The 26883-nt window shown below is 51.0% G+C and overlaps 1 protein-coding gene across 1 annotated transcript; it reads right to left on the bottom strand.

The window, feature by feature from the left end:
• Nucleotides 1-1003: 1003 nt before the first annotated feature.
• LEXM (lymphocyte expansion molecule) lies at nt 1004-26883 on the bottom strand. The gene is made up of 10 exons (XM_042997361.1): nt 26734-26883; nt 25657-25744; nt 25030-25194; nt 24789-24911; nt 20093-20224; nt 19795-19938; nt 18055-18216; nt 16906-17031; nt 14663-14796; nt 1004-2030 (listed from the first exon to the last, which is right to left on the bottom strand). Exons 1-10 carry the CDS (start codon nt 26781-26783, stop codon nt 1958-1960), a joined length of 1197 nt encoding a protein of 398 aa, XP_042853295.1. The 5' UTR covers nt 26784-26883; the 3' UTR covers nt 1004-1957.

Below are 26883 nucleotides of genomic sequence, written 5' to 3'. Positions count from 1 at the left end.
ATTCATACCATACCAAAGTATCCTCTATAGAATAACAGTTAAATTTGCATCTAAGAAATTTCTGCCTAACCCAAAGTCCAGAGATTTTCTTCCTATGCTTTCTTCTAGAAGTTTCATTAGTTGAGGTTTTACATTTAGGGTTTTGATTTGTTTTGAGTTAATTTTTGTATATGATTTGAGTCATTGATCACAGTTTATTTTTTGCATATTGATAATCAACAGTTTCCAGCACCACCTGTTGAGATCATTCTTTTTCCACTGAGTTGTCTTTGCACCTTTGTTGAAAGTCAGTTGTCCATTGGTGTGTGGGGCTGTTTCTACATTCTCTGTTCTGTTCCTTTCATCTGTCTATCTTGACACCAATTTCACACTATGGAATAAGTAATGTTATTCCCCCAGATTTGTTCCTCTTTTTCAAAGTTGTTTTGGCTATTTTATGTCTTTTGTATTTCCATATGTTTTAGGATCAGTTTGTCAATTTAAAAACAATTACCGGGATTTTGATTGATATTGCATTGAATCTACAGATCAACTTGGGAGGAACTGATATCTTAGCAATATTGAGTCTTTTGATCCATGAACATGGTATAGCTCTCCTTTATTTAAGTCTTCTTTAATTTCTCTTGGCAGTATTTTATAGTTTTCAGTGTAAACATATGTATGTTTTTTGTCACATTTATACCTAAATATTTCATAGTTTTGAGACCATTATAAATGGCATTTTAGCTTTTCAATTGTTGGTAACCACTAATATATAGAAATATTTGCTTTTGGGGCACCTGGGTGGCTCAGTCGGTTGAGCGTCTTGCTTCAGCTCAGGTCATGATCTCACAGTTTGTGGGTTCGAGCCCTGCTTCGGGCTCTGTGCTGACAGCTTAGAGCCTGGAGCCTGCTTCGAATTCTGTGTCTCCCTCTCTCTCTGCTCCTCCCCCTCTTCATGCTCTGTCTCTCTCTCTCCTTCAAAAATAAATAAAAACATTTAAAAAAATTTAAAAGAGAAATATTTGGTTTTGATATGTTGATTTTATTTCCTGAAAACTTGCAAAGCTGACTTATTAGATCTCATCCACATGTATTTTGGCTTATCAAAATACTCACAGTATTTTTTTTTCACATAGGCAACATGTCTGTGCATAAAGACAGTTTTACTTCTTCTAAAACAGTCATTTTGACTTAAATGAGAAAGTAACTGCTTTTTATAATATACTCACTCTGAAGAGTGGAGTTTTGTGGCTGAGGCAGTGGTGTCTCAGCCTCCTTTTTTTCTAGGGACAACACGCTCCTGCCATCCTATACAATCTCTCACTGACACAAAACAGTGAGGGAAGAAGATGACATTGTGAACAGCCCCACAGATCCATCTTTAGGCTAGACTGGTGTGCTCACAAGGCTGAACTCTAAGGGTGAAATCGATTGTTCCCAATGGCTGCACCTTGCCTGGAGGCCAGCAGCCTCCTCATACGTAGCATTAGGCCCTGCTGAGCTTCCAGACGCATCCTGGGATGGAGATGGAGAGCACCAGAAGGGGGCCTAGAGCTGTCTTATGACATATACTACACTTTTCCACCTCTTTTTGGATTTTAATAATCAGGGAGTCAAGCAATTTGACTTTAGAAGAGGTTCCAAGAGTGTCAACCACATTCCACCCCATTAGTCCATCTGCTGTCTGGCTCCCATGTTCATGTCACTGGCTAGTTTGAATTCTCAGCATAACTGATCTTTCATAGCAAAAAGTATCTGGCCCCAGCTGTCTCAGCAGACCATGTGACCTCCAGGTAGATGTCTCCAGCAAAAGCATTCCCATTATATCCTTCCCCTCCAGGCATTCCCATGTGTCCTTTCTCCAAGACCCGCACCCCCCCCAACCCAGATTCCCACTCCTATCCTCCCATCCCCAAATTTGTCTTCAGGCTTTTTGGGCCCTCTGGTCATCACAGGATGTCCTTCATATGCAGCTTTAAGGAGTAGGATCTGAGTTGTAATCCACTGTTGGAGGGCACTTCCCCTTAGTAAAAGGTGTGATCCTTTCCCTTTAAAAAGACAGAAAGAGAAAATGAAATTTGTCCCTTGGAAGGAAGTGAGCCCCCATCCTTGGGAGGGGCACCCATGGGGGATGAAAAGGTACCTGTCGCTTGTGTTTCCCAAGGGATCCTATGTTGGGTAGGAGAACAAAATTGATGACTTCTAGTAACAAAACAACCTGGTTTTAAGAACCAATTTGGCGCATCAAAGCCCTCAAGTTGGTCTGTAAGAACTCCAAATATGAAATCCTAGCATTTGAAAGGTCATCTAACCCACCCCTGAGAGGGAGAGGGAGAGGGAGACTGAGGGCCAGAGGGAGGAGAGAACTTTCTTGAGGTTACACTGGTGGCCAGAGTCAGGGCCAGAATTCCAGCCCAGAGCCCCTGACTTCAGTCCAGTGACCCTTGCATTGTTCTGATTCTTTCCTCTGAAGGGAACCCCTGAAGACTCTAGTTCATGGAACTCTAGTTCCACTCCCAGAGCCATTTGGAAGATGACATTTCAATAAGAACACTTTGTGTCTCAAACAGCATCTATCAGCCCTTATGTTACACACATTTATGTGTTTATTCTCTTTCATACCAACATGTAAACTTAACAAGGGTGGGACTTTCATTTTTCTTTTTTAAGTTTATTTATTTATTTTCAGAAAAAGAGAGAGAGAGGGCACGCAAGCAGGGGAGGGGCACAGAGAGAGAGAGGGAGAATCCCAAGCAGGCTCTATGCTGTCAGCACAGAGCCCGATGCAGGGCTCGATCTCACAAACCATGAGATCGTGACCTGAGCCAAAATCAAGAGTCAGATGCTTAACTGACTGAGCCACCCAGGCACTCCAGGGCTTTGATTTCTTTGCGGATACTTCCCCTGTGCTTAGACTGTTACCTGGTGCTCGATAGGTGCTCCACAAATATCTCTCAAAGGAAGAAAGGTGGGAGGGAGGGCTCACCAGGGTAAAAGAGGTCTTTACTTTCATCTGGTGTGTCTTCACTCCTCCCCATCCCACGGCCTCTGGCCTGGCTCAGAGCCTCAGCTCTTCCCTGACCATTAAGACAGCCTTCTTGTCTCCACCTGCTTCCCACTGCCCCACCCCACGATGCCACAGAACACATCTTTAAAACACAAGGGCTGCTTGGGCTCACGCTCTCTCTCTCTCTCTCTCTCAAAAATAAATAACCATTAAAAATTTTATTTTAAACACAAGACCTACTTCCCATTAAAACCCTTCTGAGTGTCTGGGAGAAAATATTTGCAAACCACACATCTGAAAACAGATGGGTGCTTAGAATATATAAAGAACTCTCGAAACTTAATAGAAGAAAGCAGGCCACCCTTTTTTTTTTTTTTTTTTAATGTGCCAAAGAAGAGATACGGAGGAGGCAAAGCCAAGCCCCACCCCCAGATTACACCTTCCAAGTGGCCCTTTCCAAAGACCTCCTCCGAGGAAAGCTTACTGGTGACCTGAATTATAGGCATTTGTCTGCAAAAAGGCCAAATTCCTACATGAAGAGGCTGCAATCCTGTTGTAGTTGTTTATCTTGCTTCATCACCTGCCAAAGCCTCTCCTGGGCCCTGCCCTCCAATCACTCAGCCACCTCCAAACAGGCCAGGCTTATTCACCCCACCGCACCCATGCTGGCAGCCTGGGAAGCCCTCTGTCTCTGCACCACCTTCCCAGGCAGACTGGCTCCTCCCTCTGCACACCACGCTCCCACAGCATCTGGCTGAGCCCTCTGTCATGTACCTGATTCCAGATCAATCCCTCCCTCCCTGCCCCGTTTGCCTTTCTGAGCAAAAACCACTGGCCCCTAGCAAACACGTAATTGGCTCATCAATCCCTATGACTTCCCCGCCTCCTGCCCTCCTCCTAGGTCGATCTTTTTTTGCACTAGGGTGACCACCCCTCCAGCCTGTACTGTGGGTTTCACCACCTCACAACTGAATCACCGGCTTCTACCTGGCCCATCAGCCCCGAGATATGCTCAAGCCTCTATCCTTACCCACCCCTGCCAAAAATAAAGGAAGATAGAGGAAAAGAAGGGAGAAAGGAAAAGTAAAAATATGGCCTCCTCTCCTCTCTGCCTTCCTTTGGAGCTGAAGGCCCTATCTTGCTCTGGTGCCATAGGGTCTCTATGGCAGTCACCAGACTTCCGTGTCGCACAGTAAATGTGTAGTTTGGCCTCCTGAGTCCCCTCTTCCAGGCCAAACTCCTAAATCTCCCACCAAAGCGGCATATACAAAGGCCCAGGAGGTCAAAGAAAACTGATCGGGGGAGGGTAGGTGGAGTGAGAACAGAGAGACAAGCCACATTGAAGATTTCCTCTGCCTTAGCCTTCCCAGTCTCGAAGAGCCAGGTCCTGGCCTCATCCTCCAGGAGGTCCTGGCCTCATCCTCCAGGAGACCATGGGGGAAAGAGTGAAGAAAGCATTCTGGATGGAGAGACAGAAGTCCTGGGTCCCACTTGCCCTGATTCTCCTTCCCTGCTGCCCTGTGACCGTAGAAAGGGGTGAGTGCCTTCCGCACGAAGCTGGGAGCCATTCTGGGGCAGAACTGCTGTCTGGCTCTCTTCTGCAATGTTCCAGCAGTCGGGATGTGCCTGGCACGGGGCAGCTGCTCAGTGAACCTTTGAAGACTGCACACGTGTGCTCTTGACGGGCAGCGACTTTTCAGGAAACTGCTCTCTCTCCGAATTCCAGTTGTCTCAAGTGGAAAACACTGAGACTAATATCTACCTTTTAAAGTCATGGTATACAATAAATGGCCACAAAATCACTTTGTACCTTATAAATATGCTTCAAGAATATAAGAATTAATTGTCACCATTATTGCAAAGAACGGATATTTTATTATTTCCATTTTAAGTGTCTGGATAAGGAATATGACTTTCGTTTAAAATGCTAAAATGGGAGGGCACCTGGGTGGCTCAGTCGGTTAAGCGTCTGACTTCAGCTCGAGTCATGATCTCACAGTTCGTGAGTTCAAGCCCCACGTCGGGCTGTGGGCTGGAGGGCTCGAAGCCTGGAGTCAACTACATGCCCCTCCCCCACTCATGCTCTGTGTGTGTGTGTGTGTGTGTGTGTCTTAAAAAAAATGAATAAACATTAAAAAAGCTCTTAATTAAAAATAAATAAAAATAAGAAAAGTAAAATGTTAAAAAGGTAATATGCAGGTTGAAGCATTCAGGAGGAAGTAGTGTCTAGAGGTCTGCCATTTACCTGAAATGTATGACATTATAAGATGATTAACAGATCAAAAGAAGGATGGATCGGTACCAAGAGATGTCATAAAGCAAGACTAAAACATTAATGACATCATCTAAGTGGTGGATATATGGGTGTACACAGTAAAAATCCTTTCAACGTTTTCGTATGTTTGAATTTTTTCCTAATAAACAAATGTCAGGCAAAAAAGCTTAGAAGGAAAAATCAACTTCTGCCAAACCAAACTGGCAATTTCCCACGTGTTCCGTTCATGGAGTCATCCAGACGTGACTCTTTCACCAGGGAATGCACTGACTCATCCCTGAACACGTACTCATCGAGCTCCCTCTACGCATGCCAGTGAGACACTAGAGGTCCAGACAGGAGAAGTTGTGTCCAGTAGGGACCACAGCCCGCGCATAAATAATTACAACAAGGAGAAAAGTGCCTCGACCTGGGGATCCCAAGAGATTGAGAATAAAGAGAAACTCTCTGGAAAAATCAGGAAAGGCTTTGCGTTTATGTAGAGCCGTGGAGGATAAATAGGAGTTTTCCAGACAGGAACTGGCAGAAGGAGGTCCCAAGAGCAGGTCACAGTGTGGCCAAGGCCTGGAGAGTGGTGCAAAGTGTGGCCTGACTAGGGCACAGAGTGCTCACGTCCACACAGCCAGAGGGTGGGTCAGATGACACGAGAGCTGGCTGCGGGGCTCCTGGTTGGCTCAGTCAGTACAGTGGGTGACTCTTGACCTCAGGGTGGTGAGTTGAAGCCCCACATTGGGTGTGGAGCCTAAGAAAGAAAGAAAGAAAGAAAGAAAGAAAGAAAGAAAGAAAAAGGAGGGGAGGAAGGAACATTAAAATCAGACAGATGTTAAAAAAAAAAAAAAGAAGACGTGGTTGTAAGAGCCAGAAAGGTGGCTAGATGCAAAATAATGTTCCACTGGTCGGTCAAGCATCCTTATGAAACACCTACTGCCTACATAGCTCTAAAGAATGAAAACCAAAAGGCTACCTTTCCCACAAAGGAGGTAAATCCCAGGCTGCCTGGCTGGAAGCCCAGAACCCTGTGGTTTGGTGGGAGGAAGCAGGTAAGGCTAGGGAGTGAGGGTGAAACAGATTAGCTGTCACTAAGCATCCTAAAAAGAGACTTCACAACTCTCCCACACTTGCCCTTCCTGGTCTGGCTGGCACATGCTTTGAGGACCTATCGTGTTTGCCTCCAAAACCTGACGCCTCCAGGCCTCACCTATTCCTGTATAAGACGGGGAAGGCGGCACTGACATTGATCCTTTGCCTTCTATGGCAGGCACAGTCTGTGGACTTTGTGGGCGTTTCCACCCACTGGCACACAGGATTATGACAAGCCGCAGGCGGGGATTAACAAGAGGGCATCAGCACTGAATGGTGGGGAGCCAGCGAGAGCGTCCCCACCCGCCCAGTTTCCATTCGTCTTCATTAATTCTTGACTCCTGCTTTATTTTTATGTTTTCATTTTTTTTTTTTAACTTCTAGGGTCCAATGATTGCTTCTTTTGGTTTCGATCTTTCTTGGTTAATATTAAAACCAAAGGTAGAAATTTTACTCCAACTGGTGTTTTTTAAATTTTTGTTTATTTTGAGAGAGAGTGAGAGTGAGCCAGGGAGGGGTAGAGGGAGAGAGAGAGAGAGAGAGAGAGAGAGGGAGAGAGAGAAAGAATCCCAAGCAGGTTCTGCACTGTCAGCACAGAGCCTGATGCATGGCTTGAACCTACGAACCGTGAGATCATGACCTGAGCTGAAATCAAGAGTCCGATGCTTAACCGACTGAGCCACCCAAGCGCCCCACTCCAACTGGTGTTTTGACAACATTACATAGATTTCGATATAGAGTTTGTTGTGAATAATTTCTAACGAGCATATAATTTCCAATGTGACTTTCTCTTAGACCCAAGAGCTATTTAGAAGAGTGTTTCCTAATTCCAAGTACTTGGTTTTGGGGACTATCCTTTTATTGTTAACGTTTTGTCTTATTGAGCCATGTTTAGAAACCGTGACCCCAAATTTTCTATGTAGGATGTTTTAAATTTAGACATTTTTTAATGAGGCTTTCTTAGAGAATCAACTTTTTTTTTAAGTTTACTTATTTATTTTGAGAGAGAGAGGGTGCATGCAAGCAGGGGAGGAGCAGAGTGAGAGACAGAGAGAGAGAGAGGGAGAATCCCAAGCAGGGTGCAGAGTCCGAACTGTGAGATCATGACCTGAGCTGAAATCAAGAGTCAGATGGTTAACTGACTGAGCCACCCAAGCGCCCCAAGGATCAACTTTTATAAATCTTCCACGAGTAACTCAAAACAACATGGAGTAAAATACACCTATTCAAATCCTCCAAATAATTATTTATATAGACTTACTGTCAGATTCTCAAACAAATCTATTCATGATTGTGGGAGCTCGTCACTGTCATTTTGGGTGTAAACGTTCAAAGTTATTATCACTTCTTTATGGATTTTATTGTTTATCGTGATTACTCACCTTTGTCCCATTTCACATGTCTGCCTTGAATTCTACTTTGCTTCGTATTGGTATTGCCACTTTTGTTGTTGGTGGTGGCCGTGGTGGTTACATTTATCTGGCATATCATAGGCATATATATTCCTATATATTCCATATTATGTCTTCCCCTTTCTAGACCTCTCCATGCTAATCCATTTTTCATTTGATTGGAGTATACCCCCCAGGAATATTTTAAGAAAAGATACATTTGGTATACATCCTGAATCCTTAGGCGTCTCTATTTGCCTTGCACGTGAATGACCGTTTGGCTAGACAGAGAATTCTACAAACACTGTTTTCTAGCCACGTTTCAGAAGAGAAGCCCCCAACATGTCTGTTTGTCCTTTATTTAAGTTGTAGGTTATTGGTCTCTTCAGAGATGAAACTTACAAGATTTTTATTTTTACCTTTGAAACTCAGAAATTTCACCACACTTTAAGCGAACGGAACGCCTACATTAATTTTTCTCCCTTCTGAAATCCCACGAAAACAAGAGTTAAGGAATAAAAATTGAAAAGCATATTACTCGCGGGGACCAAAGGAAGAGGCAGCAGTAAAGAAACAAATATTTTGGAAGTTAAAACACAGGTGGAAGAACGGCAACTAACTTGGCAGACCCAAGAGAGCTAAAACGTAAGCCAGTAGGAGATAAATTCAGGAATTCTCTCACTCCAGAGACTGAAGAATTAGCAGCACCCGGTCCTTCTGGAATAGGAACGAAGGTGGGGCCAGAAACAAGGCTACTGATTGAGAGTCCGCGTAGGATGCTTCCCTCCCCACTCTCTGCAGCCAGATGAGTGTCCTTCATGGATGAAGATTGGGGAATTTATTCTCTGGAGACAGAGGGGCTCTCTATACAAGATGCCACCAGGCACAGATGAGATCACGAGTACTATCCTTACAACAGAATCAAGTGGAAGCTGGACCACTAAATATCGAGACCTCAAAGCTCTTCCACTTAGAGCCCTGCCAGCCAGGCTTTGATCCTCCAGAAGAGTTTTTTCCCAGCCAAGGTAAAAGACAAAAGATCTAACAACCCTGACACTGAAGTTCCCCCAGTGAAAATCCACAGCTTGGTCAGCCTATGGAGAAGTCCATAATTAACAAGTGCCCCAGAGCCTTCAGTAGGATTTTCGGTTAGATACGAATGCACAGCCAAGAAATACCAGACATTTCAGAAAAATCTCTGGTATGGAATCTGATGCCAAAACAAACATACAGGAAAATAAAAGGATTTGATAAAACGAGACGGTATCAGGCAAACTGTCTTAATCAATAATACCTTCAAAGTATGAGCAAACATGGTGTCCATGAAATAAGAGAATAGTGTTGCTAAAAGGAACATTTTAGAAATCAAAAAAGAATGGTTAGAAATTAAAATAGGAAATCAGAAAATGAAAAACTCGGTGAATGAATGAGAGACTGTTGCTGCTGTATGGAACCAAGCATGGAGCAGACTTTTTAAATGAATCAGTGAAAGAGCTTATAGGGGCACCTGGGTGGCTCAGTTGGTTAAGCACCCAACTTCAGCTCAGGTCATGAGCTTGCCTTTCATGAGTTCAAGCCCCACATTGGGTTCTGTGCTGACAGCCAGCACAGAGCCTGAAGCCTGCTTCAGATCCTGGGTCTCCCCTCTCTCTGGCCCTCCCCCTGCTCTCTCTCTCTCTCTCTCAAAAATAAATAAACATTTAAAAAAAGTGGGACGCCTGGGTGGCTCAGTCGGTTGAGTGTCCAACCTCGGCTCGGGTCATGATCTCATGGTTCGTTGAGTTCAAGCCCTGAGCCCCACTCTCAGTGCAGAGCCTACTTCGAATTCTCTGTCCCTTTCTCTCTCTGCCCCTCCCCTGATTGTTCTCTCTCTCTCTCTCTCTCTTTCTCCTCTCTCTCTCTGTCAAAAAGAAAAAAAGAGCGAGCTTATAAGGGAATCCTTTTTCCCACCTTATGACCTACCTACTGTGCCATGACACAATCTTCCTGACACAAGAAAGAGCCCCAACGGGTCAGGTTTACATGGACAATGTCAGACCAGAGCCCTAGGGAAAATCGTGCACAGTCTCACAATTAAACACCCACAGGGACCTGCTGGTTGGCTTCCATTCGGTAGCATTCATTGGCCTTAATTGAGCCTGACCATGTTCCTGTAGGGTATAAACCATTACCCTTTTACGGATGGGAAAACTGAGGTCTGGAAAACAAAGAGTGACCCTTGGCGGGAGGTGGGTCTACATGGAGAACCTATCATTTGTGTAGTCTGTCTCAAGAGCATTTGTCTTCTGTTTGCCTTTTTTTTTTCCTGATTATAAAAATGTTACCTGCTTATTTTGAAAAACCTAAACATCTCAGAAATAAAACAGACAAAGTGAAAAAGACCCTGGTAACCCTCCACAGGTAACCACGAGCAACAGGATGGCGCCTAGTTCTCCAGACTGTGTTGTCTACGCATTTGGAAATATATTTTTAATAGGATGATTATTCTCCTATTTTTTTAATTTTATTTTTTCAATATATGAAATTTATTGTCAAATTGGTTTCCATACAACACCCAGTGCTCATCCCAAAAGGTGCCCTCCTCAATGCCCATCACCCACCCTCCCCTCCCTCCCAAACCCCATCGATTATTCTCCGATTTTTAATATTCACATATATTTACTCTTCCAGATGAAGTTTAAAATAAATATATCCAGTTCTCCTTAACAGCCCCCCCAAATTTAAGAATGAGATCCTTTCCTTTCTCTCAATTATGTTTTCTATTAATTGTGGCTGCAGTATCAGAGGAAACTCTTCGTCTTTACAGTTTTGTTTTTTAGGTTTTTTAATGTTTATTTTTGAGAGAGAGACTGCACGTGGGTGGGGGAGGGGCGAAGAGAGAGGGAGACACAGAATCCGAAGCAGGCTCCAGGCTCTGAGCTGTCAGCACAGGGCCCCATGCAGGGCTCCAACTCAAGAACCATGAGATCATGACATGAGCCGAAGTCAGACACTTGACTGAGCCACCCAGGCACCCTGCATCTTTACAGTTTTAAAATGAACTCTGTTGGGGGCACCTGGGTGGCTCAGTGGGTTGAGCGCCTAACTCTTGCTCTCAGTTCAGGTCATGATCTCACTGTTGGTGAGACTGAGCCCCGTGTCAGCCTCCAAGCTGACAGCTCAGAGCCTGCTTGGGATTCTCTCTCTCTGCCCCTCCTCTGCTCATGCTCTCTCTGTCAAGATAAATAAAATAAATTTAAAAAAATAAAATAAAATAAACTCCCTTGGACTATTTTAGGTAAATGCACTATAAATTGTGATAATTTGCCCTTCCTTACCAATATTTATATTTATTATTTGTTTTTCTTGTCTTACAGCATTTGCTGGAACCTCTACAACAACGCTGAAGAGGGCCAGGGTCTTGTTCTTGACTTCATGAGAAGCCTTCATGTTGGCCTCTTCTTTAAAAGCCCCCACCCTCCCTCAGGACTCAAATGCCCTCCTTTTTCTCCCCCATCCCTGTCAAATTTCCTTCGAAATAGAGGCCTTTCCTTAGGTTTTTGACAGCAGGGGGTGAGTTAAACTACTGTAGTTCCTTTTCCTGGATGATGTGCCTTCCAAGCCTCTGCAAAGGACTTGCCCCTTCTATAACTAAAATGCAGAATTCTGCAAAGGCAGAGCAACTGCTATGAGACAAGGAACTTGCCTCAGCGTCCACAGACACGCATCCTCTCCTTCAGTCCTCAGTGCACACTCCGCAAGGTGGATTGTTTAGTGCACTCTCATTGTTCAAAGGAAGGTCTGTCTCCAAGTAACTTGTCCCAGGTCACACAGCTAAGTGGCAGACAGAATTCGAAGCCAGATCACAAGGGAAATCCTACAACCTCACAGACCTGAGCGTTGGACGTGATTACAGGGGTCAAGGGGAAGTTTGGACACAAGGGGAAGGCCGATGTTCAGGGGAGAAAGTCTAACGGGGATGGGACATCCTTCCCTTCCCTGTAGGCCTGTACTGAGCAAACAGTATGTAGAATGGGGCTTTGCTGACAGGGTGGCCGGAGAGGAGTGTCAAGAACCAGCCCATGGCGTTCTTCCTAGAACCTTCAAATCCTCACGAGGGCATTGGTATAAGGGAGGGGCCCTGCCCTGGGAACAAAGACTGGCTGTGAGTCCCAGCTCTATCACTCACCTGCTGTGTGACCTTGGGAAAGTTGCTCCCCTCTCTGGTCCTGGTTGAACACCTATAAAATACCCAACCACCTTGACTAGAAAGAGGAAGAAAATGCTTTTGCACAAAGTGTTCCATTTGACTTTCTAATTTATTTTTATTTTTGTAAGTTCATTTATTTTGAGGGACAGAGAGAAACTCAGCATGAGTTGAGGAGGGGCAGAGAGAAAGGGAGAGAGGGAGAAAATCCCAAGCAGGCTCCACACTGTCAGTGCAGAGCCCGATGCGGGGCTCGAACCCCCAAATCATGAGATCATGACCTGAGCTGAAATCAAGAGTCAGATACTCAACCTACTGAGCCACCCAGGCGCCCCTAAAGTGTTCCATTTGATTTTCAATTAAGCAAAGCAGATGAATCCATGCATTTATCTCTACTCTCTCTACTCTCTTCTGCAATTTGCTAAAAGGACTATACAGAATTTTTCTTAAAAATAGACAAACAAGAAAGGGAGAGGTTGATATCAGGGGACAAGGGGTATAACGTGTTTTTCTGGGACCCAGGAATTGGAGGCAGGAGTATCTCAAAAAGCAGGCTCAGGTCTGATGGCTGAAAACAGAGGGAATGTTAGATACACACACACACACACACACACACACACACACACATTACTCCTCGCCCACCAGGCACAGCGGAAGATGGGCAGAGAGGCACCCTGGTCAGAATAGAGGGAGTAGGTGGAAATCCATACACTGTCTGAGATTCCCCTGCCTCCTCCGCCTAAACACAAGCAACCGCATTCACCCACTGCAGGATGCAGGATGCTTTTCCAGAGAAGCTGAATGGTCCCACAGAAAACACCTACAACCATGACATTGAGGGTCCTCCAACAGAACGACTAGACCTCCATCCAATCACTCCCGGTGAAGCCACCAACTGACAAGCCCCACCCACACTCACAGCAGTGTTCAGTGCTTTCCTCTTAAATGTGAGCAAGACAAGTAAAAGAAGGCACTTGGAAGAAGCACGGTCAGCCCGGGAGCAAAAGGAAACCAAAGGTAAACTGTCATTGTTACTTTGATTAAAGAACATACTGCGTAGGAGACACTGAACTGGGTGCTAGGGGAAGGAAGTGGGGAAGGGAAGGGAAGGGAAAGGAAGGGATCCACACAACACTCAGGAACTCTTTTTTTTTTTTTTAGAGAGAGAGAGAGAGAGAGAGAGAGAGAGAGAGAGAAGGTGCAAGTGAGCAAGGGGCAGAGAGAGAGACAGAGGAGAGAGAAAGAGAGAGAAGCAGGGCTTACCCGAAGTGGAACCGGAGTTCACGAACCACGGGATCATGACCTGAGCCGAAGCCAGATGGCTTAGTTGAGCCCCCCAGGCACCCCATACTCAGGAACTCGTGCAAACTAAAAAAGATTGAGCCAAAATTTCAAAAGGCAACAGTAGGGTTCAAAGATAAGGACAAGGAAATTTTACCAAAGAGGAGGATGGAAAAGGCAGAGACAGAAAATGAGAAAACACACACACACACACACACACACACACACACAAAAAGCATGACAAAAACAGAGCATCACACCAGGATATCTCCCCTTCCTAAGAGAGGAAATTCCCAAAGACACAAATGCAAGTGATTTTCCCCAGATAATTGTCCCAGATGGAAAGAACCCGGTAGGTACCCAAAACTATGGGTGAAAATAGACTCAATTAGGACAATTTAAGACTAAATCTCACCATGAAGTTTCAGCACACAAAGGACAAAGGGAAGATCCTCAAAGCTTCCAGAGAGGCAGGTGCAGATTGCATGCAAAAGGCAGAAAACCAGAACGGCACAGGAATTCTCAACCATGCCTGAAGCTCAAAGACGACTGAGCAAAGTCTTCAACATCCCGAGGGCAAACTGTTCCCAACCTAAAATCTTATCTCCAGCCAAACTGGTGATCAGTTGGGCAGGTAGGAAGCAAGATTTTTTTTCAGGCATGTGGTCTATCAGAAATGTTACCGCTCATCCCCTTTTCTTAAAAAGCCCCCTCCCCGCCCCCCGCCCGACACAAACCAAGAGCATAAATCAAGGAGGCAGACACGACAGGACTATGTTGATTAAAAATAAGCATTTAAAAGTCGGTCTTCCCTGAGCAATCGGGTCCTCGTGCCCTCACCGGGTTTTCCGACAACAAAATAATCTAGAGTGCGTGTTTGTTCGCCTTTTGACGTTTCTGAAAACGAGATCACGCTGCAACCGATGGCCTCTTAGGTCAATAAATAAGGCAGCAGCTAGCATTCGCGCACTGCTTTACAGTTAGCCGTGGCACTGTGGCACTTCGTGCACCGTTTTCCTTCGGCTTCACAACGGCTTCCGCAAACCAGTTTTACCAAGCCCGTCGTGAACACCAAGAAACTGAGATTCCGTGTGGTGAAGCCACCCAAGGCAGCGCCTAGCTGGTGTGGGTTGTGAGTGTGGGAGTTAGCATTGAGTCCCTTTTCCTCACCAGGAGTGTTAGAGTATCTCATCTGGGGCTTCATAGCCCTCCGCTCATCTGACAGTTGAGGGAACCAAGGCTCAGAGAGGTTAAGGGATGCGCCCCGCCTCACACAGCCCGGCAGCCAGGCAGGGTCAGGATCTGAACTCTCTCCACTGCCTCGCTGTTTGGCTGGCACCAGGGGCAGCAGCTGTGTTCCCATGGGAAGCAAGCACAAGGTGGGGGGCAGGGGAGGAGGGCATCCCAGCCCACCCCAGAGTAAGCCCTTCCCCCTCCGTGGGAGCTCTAGGGGCACTCACTGCATGACCCTGTCCCAGGCCGGGTCAGAGGGGTAGCGCTTGGATCCACCCAGGTACAGGGACCGATACCGCTGCCGTTGGTCCTTCGTCTCCATCAGCCAGGTGTTGAGGTAGCGGCCCACACCTACGGGGTTCTGCAGCAGGGAGAGGGATGGCGGGACATGTGAACTCGGGCCTCCCGGCTCTCCCCACGCTGCTCCCCACTCCATCTGTTAGGGGTTGAACTGCGTCTTCCAAAGGGACATGTAGAAGTCCAACCCCCGGGACCTCGGCGGGTGACCTTATCTGGAAACGGCTGCTGATGTCATTGGTAAGGATGAGGTCCCCACGTGAGTAGGGTGGGCCCTTAACCCAATGAGACCGGTGTCCTTCTAGAAGAGACCCACAGGAAAAGACAGCCCTGTGGCAGTGACGTCAATGACAGCGGTGGAAGGGAGTGACGCATTCACATGCCCAGGAACTCCAAAAACTGCCGGCCAGCACCGGAAACTAGAAAGAGGCCAGGAAGGATTCTCCCCTGCAGGTTTCAGAGGGAACGGCCCTGCCGGCACCTGGACTTTGGACCTCCGGCCTCCAGAACCGTTTCAGGATAAACTGCTGTTGTTTGAAGCCGCCTGGTTGTTGGCGCGGCCGTGGGAAGCTAACACACCATCCCACCCAGAAACCTATGTCCTAGATACGAGAAGCGGCAACAGAGAGGTTCCAAGAGGAGGAGAGGAAAGGTAACCTGCCCAGAGGTGAGCAGTGAGGGCAGGAGAACGGCTGGTCAGGAACCTGGTCAGTTCCAATGGCTGGTCAGTTACCTGTGGCGTAACAGTGCCAAGGGTGGCTCGAGAGAGATGTCAGGAGCCACACACAGTGGGATGTGCAGCTGAACTTGCTGCCCACGAGGGAAAGGCCTGTCTCGAGGGGGAGCAAGCTCCCGGTAGTGGTCCTCCTGTCCCAGGGCAGGGCAAGCTCAAGCCCTGAAACCCAGACGGATGTCACCTCAGCTCCTCCCACTCTGCAGTGGCCAGCCCTGTGCTAGCAGCATCCGGCTCTTACCTAAACACCTTATTCGGGGTCCCCAAGTGAAGACTTCTCCCCTGCAGGAAGTACAGGCATGGGGTGAGAAAAAGCAGCTTGTGGAGGGCTGACCTGCAGGTTTCTCTGAGAATCGGGCAGGATGACAGGGCGTGGGCACAGTGGAGGCCAAGCCTTCACTCTGGGAGGTGAGCAGGTGGGGTGGAGGAGGGAGAGCTCAGGTGTGGGGGTGCGGGAGGAGGTGCAGGGGGAAGGCAGGTAAGTTACAAGCAGAACGTTCGTTCCCCCCGGGAAACCAGGAGACACTTAAAAATAAACAGCTGTTCAAAACCAGGCACAACTAACCCTCGCTACTGGAAGTCAAGACGGGGCCACCTGGTGGGGAGGGAGGTGTGTGTCAAGGGGGCTCCTGGGGCGCTGGAAATGCGCTCTTCAATGCTCTGGGGACTTGTTACAAGGACGAGCCCATTTTGTGACAATTCACAGGGCCGTCCGCTTAGGATTCCTGCACTTTACTGTATGCTTATCAGAACCTGAAAAAAATGTGCACTTGAAAACGGAAGGGCAGGAGTAAGAAACAGAATGAGGTCAATATCCACTGCCATTTGTATAAATTAAGAAGGCCTGCACACAAAACCCAAGAACTTATTAGCCGTTTTACAAGAACGTTGAAAGCTCTATCACACACGTGGGGGATGGCTGCCTCGGGGGAGGGGGAGGGCGACAGAAGGGGTCCTTGCTCAGCCAAGGATGAGAAAGGGGCCAAGTCCGCTAGCTGCTCCCTGAGGCCCTAAGAGGGTGGAGGGAGCATCCCCCTGGGAAAATAAGAGCGTGAGCTGGCTCTGGGGTGACGTGGTTCTCAAAGTGTGGTCCCCAGACCAGCAGTGGCATCACCCGGGAACTTGTTAGAAATGCAAATACCCAGGCTCCCCTACAGGCTACCGAATCAGACTCAGACGCTCCGGCAGGGCGCCCAGCATTCTGTGCTTTGACAAGCCCTCCAAGGGGTTGCTCGTGCCCACTCAAGTCTGGAAGTCACTGCCTTAGAGAAATAAGATGGTAGGAATGGGTGTTTGTCCCTTGGGGAGAAAGAGGCGGGATCGGGCTCACGCAGAGCATCAGTTCCCAGGTGTGGGGGTGCGAGGGCTTGGTGCTGCCTATAGAGGCAGCAGAGGGTTCCCTGGCCATCACCTTTGAACCCCCACCCCAGACCTACTCACCCAGCTTCCCAGAATCGTCTGGTAGGCCTTTATGCCCATCCGCTTGGAAGACAGCAGGAACGGTGGCTGGTTGACGTGTTTGCATTCCTTCTTTGGAGGAAGCCACGAACCGGGACCAGACGTGGCCTAGGGGTTAGAAATGAAGGCTGAAAGCTGGAGGGGTCTGGCAGTGGTCAGCCTGGGACCAGGGCAGGTGAGGGCTCCCGACAGCCCACCCCAACCACCCGCAGCCCTGGGCCTTGAGCCAAAAACAGTGAGGGGGTTCCCCAGCCACCTTCCGACTCACCAGGAGCCCATCCTCGGGGGGTGGAGGGGCCCTGTGGTGTCCTCATAACAGATGTCACCCACTCTAACCCCACCCCTCAGCCTGACACCTCTTTCCAGGTTCCCAAGGGTGCACAGGGTCTGGCAGGTCCACAGAGGCTTTTCCAACCTGGAAAGCGGAAGCCACACAGCCTTTGGAGCTAAACGAGCTGGCTTCCTTCTCACACTTGCTGGGGGAGCCTGGGCACATCCCTTCCCATCTCTGGGCCTCAGTTTCCTCTTGTGAAATGCAAATGATAACTCCTACTTTGGGGCGCTGGCAGGTGCCTGGCCCACAGCAGGCATTCAGGAAATGTTAGCACCCTGTTTCGTTCATCCAGACCCCACTCCTCCCCAAGTCCCTAGCAGTTCTCCGGGGGCGGGGGGGGGCCGGCCCTGCGTGTGGGAGGCAGGAGCCTATCCGGGTCACTGGCTGCCACACCCCAGAGAGGAGCCCACCATCCCCTCAGAGGGAGCAGGTATGCAGTCCTCTGTCAGGGTGGACCCCTTATTCACGCTGTGCCCTGCCCCGCATCCCCTTGGCCTCTCCCCAGGGGAGAGAGGAGCACTTGGCAGGTGCCAGGCTCCACCCTGCCAGCTCCAATCCTTAACCTCTGACTCTCAAGTCACCTGGTTATGCTCAGAGGACAAGCAAGCAAACTGAGCCTTGGAGAGTGGGAGGGACATACTCAGAGTGACAGGTGCGTGCACGACCAGGCAACCGGGTGGGTCCGACACCCCAGGCTGAGCTTTCCCCTCGAAGAGCCAGCCCCATCCCACGCCCGGCCCACGCGAGAGTCCCCTCCCCAGAGAAGAAGGCAGGCAGGCCATGGGGGGAACACTGACTAGTTTTCGGGGGCACTGGCTAAGGGTCGCCCAGTAAATCCTCTCCGTCGGGGTTTCCGGGTTGCGAGAAATTTTCGAAAAAACCCCACGCTTCTTATTGTGCCGCGAGTTAAGCTCTTCCACGAAGGTCGTAAAAGTCATCAGTTCCCTGGGCTTTTTTTTCTGAGAAACAGAAAAGAGGAAGAAAAAAAAAAACAGAAGCGTCATGCCAGGAAAATCAGAGCCCTCTCTCTGGACCCTCCGCAGCAGAGAAAAGTGGGTGGTCACACCAGGAGGCACTACTCTCCACCCTGCCTCCCGCAGCCCTGGCTGTGGACTTGGCTGACGAGTCCCTGGCAACCTCACCTCCAAGCCACACCCACCGCTTAGCTTGGGGCTTTTGCCTATTCCCACTCATTTCAAGGGCATTTACTGCACGAGCACTGTTCTCAGCGGGAGCAACAGTCCCAATATTTAAACACCAGCGCGATGGGGGAACACAGAGGACTGTCAGGGCTGCGAAACTACTCTGCGCGATACCGAAACGGTGGATACGCTTGCCCAAACCTGTGGAAGACACAATACCCAGAGTGAAACCTAACGTGAACGTGGACTTTGGCTGATAATGACCTCGGTCTAGGTTCATCGATTGTACCAAATGTGCCCCTCTGGGGGTGGGATGTTGCCAGTGGGTGGGAGGCTGTCATGGAGGGGGAACAGAGGGTGCACAGGAACTCTGTACATTCTGCTCAGTTTTGCTGTGAACCTAAAAATGAGCTTAAAGATAAAGTCTATTACTTTTTAGATAATAAAGAATATTATGTGGCCTGGGCACTGGGCCAATCAGAATAGGAGTTGGCTGTAGGGCCTGTGGAGGGTCCCAAGGTCCCTGCTATGCTGGGCAGGACCACTTCAGTGGCTGGTCATGGGAACGTCCGGAAGGCCCTGGAGAGAAGTCGGGTTGCAGGGCTCATTCCGCAGCTATATGCCAATTGGCCCAAAGTATGTCAACATTTTACCTTCACCACCCCCATCCTAGGGCTTCTGAGCACTCACCACCTGCTGACACTCTATGTTGTTTTTACTTATGACTGTGTGTCCTTTTCCGCCGGAGTATAAGTGCCACAGGGGGCAGTCACCCCCGTGACTATTACCTGGCCCAAAAGTACACACCGGGTGAATGCACAGTGGAGGGAAAATGAACAGGTAATTGGACAAATAGTCAATTCCAATTGCTATGAACAGGAAGAAAGCAAAGCCCAGTGTGCTATGGGTCACACAACAGGAGCATGATGGGAAAAGGGGGGGGGCGTCGAGTTAAAATTCTACCTCAGTTTCCCCAGCTTCCCAGCCTCTGGCTTGTTAGCTGCCACTAACAAAGCCAGCTGAGACGGGCCTGCGATGCCTGGGAAGTGCTTCCAAAATAACAGGGCGCCCAGACCCGTGCCATCAAGGTCCCTGCAGGCCTTGTGGCCAGTCTCCCACGCAGCCCGGAGGGTTGTGACCATCTGCTCCTCCTCTGCTGTGCATGCAGGCGAAGTCAGACAGACATGCTGGGGTTCAAATCCCAGCTCTGCTCCTTACCAGCTGTGTGGCTGGCCTCAGCTTCCTCATGGAACACAGGCCGTGAGGGTGAAGTGAGCAGCGTGTGGGAGGGCCCTGCAGCACTTGGCACGCAGGGTGGCAGTGCTCCTGGGGATGATAAGCGAGGGCTGCCATCTTCAGGGGAACCCGTGCTCCGTGCCCCGCCTGGGTACATACCTGCACAGAGTAATGTCCATAAGGCTGGGGCTTGCTTCGGTCACCGGAGAAAGTGTCGTAGGGGCCGCGGGTGCCCATGGATCGTGCCAGGTAGGTCTCAATGCCACTTTTGAAGGAGTAGGTGCCTGGTGCCAGACCACTCCCCTAGAACAGAACCCGGCTGACAGTCCCACGGGAGAACTGCTGAAGCAGGCCCACCGCCTCCCGGGGTCTCAGTTCCCCATCTGCCCTGGGAGTCTCCCCCCTCCGCCAGGACTATGCAGGAAGGTGGGCAAGGCCTGGCCAGAGGAGGGGGTACCTGATGAGCCAAGAGGAGTGGCCTGCTGGTCATCCTGCACATGAGGACCTGAGAACGGTTCTGGGCTTTCTCCTCCAGCTTTGTGTACGGGTTACCCTTCACCCCATAATTTCCAGGGCCCGGATAGTAGTTCTGTGAGAGGTGGGGCGAGGGACACAAAGGTCATCAATCCCACTCCTTATGCTGAGTTTGTCTGAAGAAGAGAAGCCCTGGGAGGGGAACAGGATGTTCAGGGCCCTTGTGTGTTAACCGCCCCCCAACACACAACATGGTCAGTCTCAACACAGCTCCAGCACTGCTCAAACCTTCAGCTTCAAGTTCACACTCTTCTCCAGGGCCCCGGCGGCCTGTCCCACTTATTTCATGCTGCTCCCCGCCTACATCCCACACTCCAGCCGAACCGGGCTCCTTGCTGTATGCCAAACACAAGCCATCCTGCCGACCTCCGTGTCTTTGCTTGCTGGTGTTGTTACCACCACCCAAAATGCCCTCCCTGCCCTCTTTGCCTTGGAAAGTTCGAATTCTGCAAAGCCAGCTCAAATGCCATCTCTCCCGGGAATGAAGCCTTCCTTCCCTATCACCCCAGACAGTTGCTGGCTTTGGTGGTCTCAGAAATGCCAGCTGTCGCACCTGCTTTTGCATGAATGGGGTTCTCACTGTGCTCTGAACAGTGCTGTGGCCTGGAAGGATCTGGAGTCCTGGGTTTGAATCCTGGCTTTGCTGCTTCATAGCTGAGTGACCTTGGGCATACCACTTAGACCTTCTGAGTCCCGTTGTGCACATTTGTAACATGGAGATAGCAATAATTTTCTTCCAGGGTAATGAGGATGAAATTAAATGTCTCTAAAACTTCTTGCACAGTGCTCAGCCCCTAGTGGGCACCGACATATAAGTCAGGGTGGGACGCCTATCTTGGGGGTCCGGAGAAGGAGGGGGGAGAGGCTGAGAACCGTGGCTAGAAATGAGCATCTGGGGGTTCCACTGCCAGGGTTGGAAGTATGGTCTCTGGAAGTGGAGTGAGCGGAGACACCCTGCAGTGTAGGTGGGTGGGTTGGTGGGGGGAGGTGGTCCTTGGATAGAGACCTGGAACAACGTTTGCTGCTGCCATGCATCTTTTCGCCACACGAGGTCGCTGCGCTTCCACAGATGGCTCAGCCCTACCCACCTCCGCCAGGAACCAGCCCTGGGGAAGCAGCCCTACCCGGCAGGCTGGAGAAGGCAGGGAGTTCAACCCCGGGGGGGAGTCAGCCAGGTATGGCATCAGATCTGTCCTGCCCTCAGAGGACAGCACTACATGTGTCCTTCTTCTAGGGCCCAGGGTTTCCAGGTGCGTTCAGAAGACCCCCAAGGTAGGAAGCTGGGTGCCTGCACAGTGCGTTAGGTGCTTCAGAAGCCTCAACATTAGGCTCTGGAGGTGACTCAATGAGATCAAATCAGCACCATCTGCAACTAACAGATGGAGAAACAGAGTTTCAGAGATCAGACCTCGAGTCCAAGGTCCTACCTCTGGAAAGAAGCAGCCGCTAGGGTTCCAACTGCAAAATCCAGGCTCTTTTCTGAGTTGTTTCCCAGGGGCGGGAGGGCCATGAGCCTGGGTACACTTCACAAGTGACCTTAGAAGTGCCGGTTCCGACACAGTAGCCACTGTGAAGAAGGTGGGGAGGACCTTGAAGGCATTAGGAGGCATTCAGACCTGGTTCTGACACACGAGGGTCCTTCGGAAGACCATTCTGGCAATGGTAGGGGACCAGGAAATCGGTCAAGAGGCTGCTCCTGGGTGGAGAAGGGACAGTGGCCTGGGCCAGGGTGGAAGCAGTAGGGACGGAAGGAGGAGGACAGGAGGAGGACAGGAGGCAAAAGCACAGACCCTGGTGACTGTGGGGAAAAGGATCCGCTAGGTTTCTGACTCTGGCAGCTGGTGGTGCCATTGCTGGAGAAGAGTAGGGCTGGGGGAGATTCTGATGTGGGGGAGAGGGGGATCAGGGTGGCAGCGAGAGGAGAAGAGCCATGAGGGAGGCTGGCAGAGGAACTCCAGAGCTGCAGACCTAGTGTCCCCAGAGCCAAGAGAGGGGACAGTGTGCTGAGGGAGGGGGTGGTGGCATCACCCAGTGCCAGAGGTGGACAGGATTCAGAAACCAGAGGAGGAAGCATTGCCTTTGCTGTGTTGGGGCTTGACAGCCCCATCCTTTCTGGGGAAAGATTCATGGGGCCTCCAAAGCAGGTACCCACAGCTTTGGCAATGACACTGGAGAAGGCCCCAGTGGAGGGGTCAGCACCCTACACAGGTAGCGTTTGTAGACCTGTGGGGGTGGGGGGACAGCTAGAGGGACCAGAGGACAGAGGAGGCCATCAGGTTCCCAGCCCAGGTCTCACAGCAAGAAGACAGCTGAAAAAGCAGGCCTTGGACATTAGCTGCCCCGGGATTGCCTTCTGCACCCACTGGGGCAGTGGCACACCTTGAACTCACTGTCTAGCCCTGAGCCCAGGACAGTGGCTAGGAGAAATCCTGCAGGGCCTGATGGAGCAGCAATGGGAACAAAGTGCACGAAGAGCCAGCTGGAAGGAAGGGTCAGGCCGTGAAACCTTCCTCCTGCTCAGCCAACACTCACAGATGCCCCAGTGCAGGGGGGCTGGGGACACAGGAAGGAAGCATCAGATTTGTTCCTCCGCCACCATCTAGGCTGGGTGCTATTAGACCCTGTCCTCCAGGGACAGTCAAGGAACAAAGTCCAAGGGAGCCAACCTATGTGTAAACCGCACGGGTTATGTGTGCACCCCTTAGATTCAAATCCTGCTTGTGCCACTGGGAAGCTCTGCGACCTTGGGAAGTTACTTAACCTCTCTGTGCTCCAGTTTTCTCATCTGTAAAGTGAGATAATGCTAGTGCCTACCTCACAAGGTGAGGTGGCGGCGGGGGGCGGGGGGGGGGCGGGGTTGTGGTGAGGATTAAATGAATCAGTACACTCGAGTGCTCAGGACAGCACCTGGCACGTCGCAAGTGCGGTGCTAAGTGTCAGCTATTATTACTTTAGATTTGAAGGTAATGACTCAGTTTTAAATGCCTCCAGGAATCCCCTCTCCCTATACTGCAGTTAACAGCTTCTGCACCTAAAAATGCAAAAAGGAATCTCCAGGCTTCACTGTGGTTAAGGTGCAGAAGAAACGGCCGGGCTCTGGGGTTGGACACTGCCTGCTTCCCAGCTGTGCAGCTTGAGGCAAAATGCTCATCCTCTCTGAGCCTCCAGCGCCTCATCCGGAGTGGCTGTAAACAGGATGTTTGGGAACACCAAGGACTTAGTAGGCGCGCGTGCCCTGATTGAGTCCACAAATACTGACTGTGCGCCCACTGTGTGCCAGGCACTGCTAAGAACTGGGAATCCTGCAGTGAACCACCCCGGCAGATGTCCAGTGGGGAAGAAACACTAAACACAAGCACCATCAGGACTCCTGGGAAAGGGAGATGTCTGTCACCTAGTGGGGGTCAGGCAGGCTTCCCAGCTGACAGCTGAGGGCTGAGGAGGACTCCCTTAGACCAAGGAGCAGCTGGGGGAGGGGGAGAGGGAGAAGAAGGGCATTTCCGGCAGAGGGAATGGCAGGAGGAAAGCCCCGGTTGAAAGAGTTTGGCCCATTTGAGGAGCTGGAAGAAAGACAAGAGCATCCGGCGGGGGAGAGCACCAGGGCAGGGAGGAGGAGCACTCCAACCACAGTGCTCACTCCAGACGGTCTGACTTCTGCCTTCTCCCTTGCTGAGCTTGAAACCCACTCGACAGGACGATCATCCCGACCCACCCGGATGCCACCCTACCCCTCACCACCATCACCTCCCATCTGGATGCCTCGCCCCTCACCCCTACGAGTAGGGTGCTCCTCTGAAAACATAAATCAGGCCCTTCCCTTGTCAAAACCCTCCACTGTCCTCCCAGTGGACTCAATCCCGAAGCCCCCACCTTGCCGCCCAGTCCTGCCCTCCGGCCCTCACTCCTCTGCCATCTCTCCACCTTCCGCCTTCCACCCTCACCCCCCGCCCCCCACCTCTAGCCACACTGGCCTAAGCCTGCTGTTCCTGCCGCCTGGAACACTCTCCTGCAGCTACTGTGAGTTTCTGTTGCTCACCTCCTGCGCGTTTTGCTCAAATATCACCTCCCCCCAGAGGTCTTCCCGGACCACCCCAGAAATTACACTTCCATCACTCTGTCGGTATCCCTTCCTTGTCTCATTTTTTCCTCATGGCCCCGATCATAAGACGTGCTTCTCTGTACTGTCATTTCTTCCACTAGGGCACCAGCTCCAGGAGGTTAGGGGCTTGTCTTCCTTGCCGCTTGATCCCCAGGCCCGAGAACAGTGCATGGCACTTAGTGGGTTCTCACTCATCATTTGCTGGCTAGATGGATGAGTTTGTGGAGCACCCAATGTATGCTGGACTCTGTCCTGGGGACTCAGAGATGAACCAGACCCATCCCTGACAGCAGGGAGCTCCTCGGCTGGTGGGGGAGACAGACGCAGGAAATATGACAGCCCCTGGGCTCGAGGCTGTGGTAGCAGAAAGCAGAGGGGTTTGGGGGACCCCGAGGAGAGCCTGGCCGAGCCTGGCAAGGAGGCGGTACAGGAGGGGTGCTTCCAGCACCATCCGGGCTACATGCTCTGCAGCCAGAGCCGAGGGCGGGAGGGCTCGTCCCCAGTACACGAGGACACCTACCCCAACGAGGCCACGGAAGCGGGTCTCCCCCGAGCTGAGCAGCCCCCGAGTGCTGCACGGTTTCTCCTGCAGCTGTTCTAAGAAGTCTTTGAGGTTGTAGGAGCCGGGCCCCAGCTTCTCCTTCTGCCCCAAGAGAAGAAGGCAGAAGGTGACAACTTGAACCATGGGGACATCCACGCAGGAGGGAGTCTGGAGGAGGGCGGCACTCCGTCCAGGAGGAGTGCTGCCTGGGAGGACTCACCTGCAACCGCTTCTCTTTCATGATGGCCTCGTACTGGAAGTGGGGCAGCTGGGTCAGCCGGGTGGCTTCCTGGGTCCTGGCCCAGCCTGTGCCCACCTCCTTGCTGAGTTTCTTCTTGCTGAAGCAGGTCTCCTGGTAGCCATAGGTTCCAGGTCCTATGTGGGACTGAGTCAGAGCACAGTCATACCAGTCTACCCACAGAGTGAGTCCTCCTCACCGACTGGGGGAGTAGACAGGCAGGACCTGGCTGTGCCCGCCGCCCCCCCGAACCCCCCCCATCTCAAACCTGGCACTGAGGGGCGTGGCACTCGAGGTACAAACACAACATCCTCTGTCATTGGTCCCCTTACACTTAGGGGTGGCACCTCCTTCGGAGCTCACAGCTGGTTGGCGCCAGAGAAGAAATGGCACCCGGGTCTCCCTCACCCCAACCCACGCTGTTCTCACGACAGCCCTGCATTTATCAACACATCTGAGGTCCCAGCTCTGAGCCAAGCTCTGTGCTCCAGACTGAGGGCTTGGAGAGGCGTCAGGCACGGCCCTGACACAGCTCAGCTTCTCCTCCTCCGTGGTGAGGGGCTTGGAGGGGCAGGGGGAGTGTCAGAGAAGCCACGCACGCAAATTCACCATTTGCACAGAATGAAGCCTGGAGTAGGGGGCCTCGGTGAAGGTGCTGAGTTTCTTCTGATTGGGGTAGACGGCGGAGACATCAAACCTAGGGAGGGGGGGTGCCCGGGTGGCTCAGTCGCTTAAACTGCCAACTCTTGATTTCCACTCAGGTTATGATCTCACCGTGTGTGGGATAAAGCCCCGGGTCGGGCTCTGGGCTGAAAGCGCGGGGCCTGCTTGGAGTTTTCTCTCTCTGCCCCTCCCTCTCTCTCTCAAAATAAATAAAATAAACTTAAAAAAAAAAAACAACCCTAGGGAGGGACAGAGACCCCGAGAGAGGGAGGGACAGAGACCCCGAGAGAGAGCTCAAGGCCTGGCCCCCGGTCCTGGTATGGCCAGTTCTGGGGGGGCGGGGGGCTGTTGGCTTCCCAGAGGAGCTGGCAGGTGGAGCAGGAGCAGAACTGCGGCCACCGCGGGGTCTCCGGGCTTCCTGCTTCTCTCTCCACCCTTGCCTGGTCCCCTCCTTTCTGCTGGAAGCCTTTCCTCAAAAGCCACCTTATCGTCACAGCCCCCACCCCACCCTCCAGCACTGGCCGGCTCCCCCTCCCAGCTGGCTTCTTCTCCACAGCCCTTACCACGACCCAGCATTTTATATAGGTTTCTTTTTTGGTTTATGACCCACTCCAACCACCCCTCCCCACAAGAATGCGAACTCCTGAGTACAGAGTTTCGCTGTTTGTTCGCTGTTGTGTCCCCAGATGCTAGAGCTGTGCCAGGCACGGAGTAGGTGGCACATGGAAGTCACGTGGAGGTGTGAACGAAAGACACCTGGACTGAAATCCTGCCCACCACCCTTAGGCTGAGCGACCTCCTACCCGGCCGGGCCGCCTGGCCTCTCTGAGCCTGGCCCATAGGAGGTGTTCTTGGAACCCCTTCAAATCACTTGAAGTTGGTGAAAAAGAGCTCTGGGCAGAGAAGCGCGGCAGGTGTGACGGGGGAGAGAAAGTCGCCCCCCACCCCCACCCCACGCTGCCAGTCTCTCCTCCTGTCCCTCCCTCCTCCCCCAGGCTCCAGCCGCGCCCCGAAGGGCCCCACCTGTGGCTCTGCACCCCGAAGGGTGCCCCGCTGAACCACTTGGTGCCCATGGCTCGGGCGCCCCCAGGCGAGGTGCTGGCCGGGACTCCCGCCGCGGGACCCCTCCCGCGGACGCTGGCGGCCACCGCTGCCGCGGCAACCCCGCCTTGT

The sequence above is a fragment of the Panthera tigris genome, chromosome C1, assembly GCF_018350195.1.
Source record: "Panthera tigris isolate Pti1 chromosome C1, P.tigris_Pti1_mat1.1, whole genome shotgun sequence".
NCBI classification, from domain to species: Eukaryota; Metazoa; Chordata; class Mammalia; order Carnivora; family Felidae; genus Panthera; species Panthera tigris.
The sequence above is the reverse complement of the archived record's forward strand: the minus strand, read 5'-3'. Positions and strand labels throughout refer to the sequence as shown.

What these genes read in the sequence shown, in the direction of transcription:
- LEXM (XM_042997361.1), bottom strand. Translation starts at nt 26,783, where the DNA reads ATGGGCACCAAGTGGTTCAGCGGGGCACCCTTCGGGGTGCAGAGCCAC. An exon ending in TTCGGGGTGCAGAGCCACAG is followed by an intron (nt 25,745 to 26,733) that starts GTGGGGCCCTTC and finishes CCCCCTCCCTAG; the next exon opens with GTTTGATGTCTCCGCCGTCT. An exon ending in ATGGACATTACTCTGTGCAG is followed by an intron (nt 18,217 to 19,794) that starts GTATGTACCCAG and finishes TCTGTTTCTCAG; the next exon opens with AAAAAAAAGCCCAGGGAACT.